This window comes from Limanda limanda, chromosome 3, assembly GCF_963576545.1.
Source record: "Limanda limanda chromosome 3, fLimLim1.1, whole genome shotgun sequence".
Taxonomy (NCBI): Eukaryota; Metazoa; Chordata; class Actinopteri; order Pleuronectiformes; family Pleuronectidae; genus Limanda; species Limanda limanda.
In genome coordinates, this window is record NC_083638.1 from 16,487,409 (window position 1) to 16,493,626 (window position 6,218).

The 6,218-nt window shown below is 41.2% G+C and overlaps 1 protein-coding gene across 1 annotated transcript; it reads right to left on the bottom strand.

Moving 5' to 3' along the window:
• Window positions 1-916: 916 nt before the first annotated feature.
• Window positions 917-4,855, bottom strand: LOC132999006 (insulin gene enhancer protein isl-2a-like). Its single transcript, XM_061068776.1, has 6 exons — window positions 4,798-4,855; window positions 4,228-4,417; window positions 3,651-3,913; window positions 2,397-2,674; window positions 1,548-1,715; window positions 917-1,033 (listed from the first exon to the last, which is right to left on the bottom strand). Exons 1-6 carry the CDS (start codon window positions 4,853-4,855, stop codon window positions 917-919), a joined length of 1,074 nt encoding a protein of 357 aa, XP_060924759.1.
• Between the last annotated feature and the right edge of the window lie 1,363 nt (window positions 4,856-6,218).

Below are 6,218 nucleotides of genomic sequence, written 5' to 3' on the forward strand. Positions count from 1 at the left end.
TTTGTTGTAATGTATTTATTTTGCTACACTGTATTTATTTTCTTACACTGTATTTATTGCAATTTAATGACCTGTAGCCTAAATTAAAACTAATTTCTGAGTTTGACTATTTTAGATTTCGCAATGTTTTTGTTCCCTTATTTCAGACCGGATTATTTTTTATAAATTCAATATCATCATATTTCTATGTAAAACCAAACAGTAAGAAAAAACGGGCCTGTACAAAGATTTCCCATGACGCCACTTCATGTATTCAGCTTTTTATTTTTTTTTATCAGTTAATAATAATAATCCCTTTACGAATCGCTTTCCTACCAATAAATAATATAACAATAATTTACTTTTTTTGTTCGAGAAGCTCAAACAACCTGTATCCTGCCCCTTAACATAAAGTATTTTTACAACACGAATATTTTGCAGATTATCATGCTCTGACTTTAAGACAAGAAAGAGTCAACTGGACTCGACAACGCAAATAGACGTATCAAAAAGCAAAAAGTCTCAGGTTGAAGAAACGAGACACAATAAGATCACAATAAAATGTTCATCTGTTTGGACGTGGAAATGTCTCCATGTATTGTTCTCTGCTTGGAAGGTTGGTTGTAGTATATCCACCGGGTCTTCTGTACATCTTCTGTCCCCGTAATAAGTCATGCAACATTTTGTTCTACTTTTTTTCGAGTTTTTGTCAATAAAGTCTCCAAAGATGAAAAAAGAAAAGATCGGAGTCAGTCGGTGCTTTTCTTTGTTCCGTCTCTTCCGTGTCAAGTAAGAGTAAAAAAAACACACTCTCCTCTCTGAAGTCGATGTGATGAGCTGGTCACATGCAGGGGAGGGGGGGCCGGGGTCATGCTGCAACTGTCCTTGCAGGATTGGAGGGGGGGCTGGGGTTGTTGGAGATGGGGAGGGGGCCGTCTCACGTCTCCACCGGGCTGGGTACCATACTGTTGGGGGTGTCCGGTAACTGAGAGGACAAAGAAGTCACGTCGCTGCCCGAGGAGTTTCCGAGAGAGCCCGATTCAGAGAAAGACACCTGGAGACAGAAGGGACACGGTGTTGGGATATATACAGCAGATAGGACTTTTATTTTGAAAGGTCCATAGATATAACGCTGAGGATGACAGTGTGTGTGTGGATGTGTGTGTGTGTGCGTGTGTGTGCGTGTGTGCGTGTGTGCGTGTGTGTGTGTGTGTGTGTGTGTGTGTGTGTGTGTGCATGTGTGTGTCAGCGTGCATTTCTATCTATAGTTATGATGCCCAATTTTGGTTCAATAATATTATTGTGAAGTTATTTTGGCTGGTCCTCTAAAATTCAATTGGCTGTTTGAGGTATAAAGACATGATTCTAGGGTTAGAATTAGTTCTAGGTTAGGGTTCGGGTAAGGGGCTAATGCATTCTGTCAACGAGTGTCCTCACAACTAGAGAGAAATGCATGTGTGTGTATGAATCATATTCAGACAACCAATATAATTGAGAAATTGATATTGCTTTGTTTTATCTGCCATGATGGATGGATGGATGGATGGATGGATGTCCTGAACACACACCAGTTGTTGGAAGGCTGGCTGGTCCAGGTCGCTCTGCAAGGCGAACTCACTCAGGGCCTTCCATGGAGGCTGGTAGGTCTGGACCTCCACTTGGTTCCCGTGCATGTTGCTCTCATGTCGGATTGGACTCCCGGCCACGAGAGGCGTCCCCGTGAGGCCCTGGAGGTTCTGATGAAACACAAGAAAAAAACAGCATAAACATCTAGGCCCATCAGACAGCCTCTAGAACCCAATCCTCCGTTTTTTAAAAGAACCAGCCCTTATAATTGCTACAATGGAATTATGCAGACAGAGGCGTTTTTGCTCATGAAGTTTCCCTTTGTGGAGTGGAGCGAAGATTGATGTGTGGTCTGTTCAAGCAAAGGCTGCTTCATTGATGCAGATGGAGCATGTTTGCAGAGGATGTTTTTATCGTGCAGGTCAAGCAACTGAAGCCAAAGCAGTTGATTCATTATTCATTGACTTAAAGTTTGAATACAGACCAGCACTGGAGCCAAACTGGAAAGCTTGCACGAGTCAGTTTAGCTCCAGTGGAGTGTAGACAAGAATAAAACTATAGGACTATACATGGTTAATCATTAAGAAAAACAGAAGGGTAAACTATAATCTGCAACAAGTGTTTAATCACAAGGCATTTCAAAGGCCATGTCAATCTATTTTTATTTAAAAACAGAATTAAGCTGTGAGGTTTTATTCCTGTGCATCTGTTTTCCATAAACTCTGGATTTCACAGGGATTAATATCAGCCCGATTAAGACATAAAACAGCATTAAGTGACAGACGAACAATGACAGCCAGGAGTACACGAAAAGATAGTAATCAAGTGGTCCGACTTACGAAGATGCTTACAGTCTTATCACTGTGCTGCTGCTGGAGATGCTTGATGAGCAGCGTCTTCTTCTTGTCCTTGCAGCGCTTGTTCTGGAACCAGACGCGGATCACCCGCGGGCTGAGGCTGGTCATCTCCACCAGCTGCTCCTTCATCAGCGCGTCCGGCCGCGGGTTGGCGTTGTAGCAGGTCCGCAGGGTGTGCAGCTGCTTCTCGTTCAGCACCGTGCGCACACGCGTCGTCTTCTCCGACTTGTGTGCGTGGTTCCGATGCGGGGCCTGTCGCACCGTGACCGGGTCTGCGGAGGACGGGGAGAGGGTTAGAGGATATAGGGAGGCCTCACTCCGCAGCATATTCATCTCCATGAGTGCTGCTGGGATCGGGTCCTCATGCAGGAAGAGCCAATAATATTTATCAGTGATTCAGGAATTTTCATCGGATAAATGACTGAACGGGTTTAAATCCCAGGCTCAGGACAATAAGAGTAAAGTATCGTTTTGTCTTTGGATGACAAGACATTATTTTATTTTTTTCACTAAATCTTAAACCTCTATTAAACTTGAGAGATTAACTCCTGTTTGAGCCATTGCACTGAGCTGCTGTGTAAGTGATTTCAAAACGAGGACAGCGAGGAAATAAATTAATATTATTCACATATTTGCCAATTGCCTTGCTTTGGTTTTATTCGATCTCGCCCTCTAAACGCACACATACACACAAGCAAACATACAAAACACACACACACACACACACACACACACACACACACACACACACACTCCTGCAGCTGCGACTCAAATAGCAGATTATTCAGATAATGGCAACAGAGCTGGTTAGCGCTAATGAGATCAATTATGAAATTAGCCTAAAGAAAGGTCCCAGCAGAAACTTTACACACACACACACACACACACAGACACACAGACAGTCACGTGCACGTACACTCATATACACACACAAAGACACACCGAGACCGACTACAAACGAATTATCAAGATGTTTAAGAAGAACGGAAAAAAAATACTTTTTAATCTTCATTATTGTTCATTTATTTCCCCTAAACTTATATAGTCCGATTTTCTGTAACAAAGTTAAATTAAAATGCTTGAATTATTTGAAGTATTTACAAGTATTTATATTACAATTTCTGTCATATGCCTATATTTACCTTTAGCAGCAGGCGTTGTATTTGGGACTATACCTAAACAGTGGCGATTTGGCATCAATAATAATAATAATAATAGTGATTATTATTATTAATATAATAAACTGACCAGCCAGGTGAAGCGCTCTGTTGGAGTGGACGTGTCCAGGGCTGATGGGGCTGCCTGCGGAGCTCCTCTCCAGCAGCAGGCTGTGGTCCGCCCGGCACAGCAGCTCCTCTTCCCGCAGAGAGAACTCGTCTCCCGGCAGCAGCTGCCGGCTGCACACCGAGCACCGGAAGCACTCGATGTGGTACACGTTATCCCGGGCCCGCATCACCAGGTCGCTGCTGCTGAATCCCAGGTTGCATTTTGCGCATTTTATTCCAAACAGCCTGGTAAAAATGTTGAGAGAATTAAAAATCAGAGGAAATAAGAATTAAACCGAAGACAACTTTCGGCTCATACATCTGAATTGTGAGATGAAGACTATTTAAATGCTCTTATGCTATATTTTAATATTTTAATTAGAGATGTGCTGTTGTGTTTATTTTTATTATTATAAAATTGTATATTAAGCTGTGCAATGAAGTTGTGTGCCACATGCACAATAATTATGTTATAAGCTCTGAGCTTTAACTTTGCGTTTAAAATGATTTCAGCCTAAATAAGAGTATAAATAAATATCGCTGATTAATAATACCCCTACCTTACATAATCTCTTTTGCAATAAGTTTTTCCGTCCCGGACGAAACAAGTGCAGGACTCATCCAGGTACTGGCTGCACTCCGAGCACTTGAGGCAGGCTGCATGCCACTCCAGGTCGGGAGAGACTCTCAGGATGTACTGGTCATGGATCTGACTTCCACATCCGACACACATCGCGATTCCTGACTTCTCTGCAGAAGAGAGTGAACACACAGACGAATGAGTTCCACCACAGACAAATATAATGATTTTTTTTTTAAATACATTCAAATGTTAAAATGCAGATTGTGCGTGTCAGTTTTGCAGTGATCTCTTTTTTTGCAGACTGGACAAGTCTCGGTGTTATGTAACAGAGGGAGACTGGTGCGTAAAACAGGAGGATAATAATAATAAAAAGCAACAACCTGGTGAATAATAATAATGTGCAATAGTGAAAAATGCATTATTAGTAAAATGACTTTTGGTAATCGATCCACAGCTGAATAGATCGCGCCCATGAAGCCACTGCGACGCAAACACAATCTGCCCTCTACTTTAAAGTGCAGCGCGCACGTTCTAAGCGTGTACTTACTTTTGGAATGATCCCCCATATCACCCAAGAAAGAAGAGCTGAAAATAATATCCACCATACAGCACGAAGGACGGGGACTCGCTGGTAGGTGCAGAAAAGATGTGAGCGGCTGACTGGCCCTCCGCCTGCCTCCCTGATAAACTTGTGTCTCCCCGGACTGGAGGAGGGGAGGGGGCCAAGAGGCTGCAGGGTCCCACACGCACTCGCTCCTCTGACGTCATGACGTCCACGCCGGACTCCTCCAATCGGGATCCGCCTCCACCTGCGAATAAGATGCATGAATAAATCTGGGGTGTGTGTGTGTGTGTGTGCATGACATAAAGGTTGATAAGGTTTTTTACATTTGCTCTGTTCAGGCAAGGCTTTAAGACAGGAGAAAAAAAGAATACATTGAAAATAAATTTATTTTACAGATTCTTTCCAATTTTTGAGATTTGCATTATTTTCATGATGAACAGCATCATCATCACCATTACTGAACTTAAAATGTGCCGAAGCTCCTGCATATAAAATACCACAAATAAATTCCAGATGTTTTCAGCTATTCAGTCAATGTCTTATTCCTATTCAGGCAAAAAATATTCATTATTTTTGATTGGTCCACATAACAAATTATTATTTTTGACCTCGGCACATCTTTATATTTTCTAGATCTATATATAAATTGACTTCAGTCTTGGTCAAACTTTATAGTAAGTGTTCCTCTTTTACGTGGAGGCAAAACATATTTTTCTATTTAGAAGAAACGCAAACAAAAATCATAATGTCTTGCATCAATGTGTTTCTGGGTTTAAAATGTTCTTATTGGGGGGGGGGGGCGAATAAATGCAGGGTCTATGAGGAGGCTCTGTCTGCTCATCTACTCGAGAACAACCCCATCTACTGGAGGCAAACCAGAACTGCATGTAGGAGAGAGGGAGGGGGTGGTCTTTGTAATGCTAAACATATTGAACCGATATTCATTCAGTCTATAAATCCAACTATGAATAGAACATGAAATATAAAGCCCTGCTCTTGAGTCATATATAAACCTGTGTTTATCCACTGATTCACATCAGATACACACATTTTAAAGAAAGTAATTTCAGCAATATGCATTTTATATTTATATTCCATATTATACATTGTTGTGAAAAAAATATCATTACGTGTGTGGGATCTGTTATGAGTTCAACGATGACATTTTCAACTCAATATTAATTTTATTTTATTATTGGAATTATGTTTTAATATTTGGTATAGTATTGAAAAGAAGGTGCAATGTGATAGTTTGCTGTGTCTGTGTACAAATACATTTTCTTTTACTACTGCTATACTTTTTCATTGTCAAAAATCAGACTAATAATCTAAATCAGTTTTTCTTATTTTGAAAGTCACATGTGTGCTCCACTGTACCTCTGATATCTTCAGTTTGTTCATCA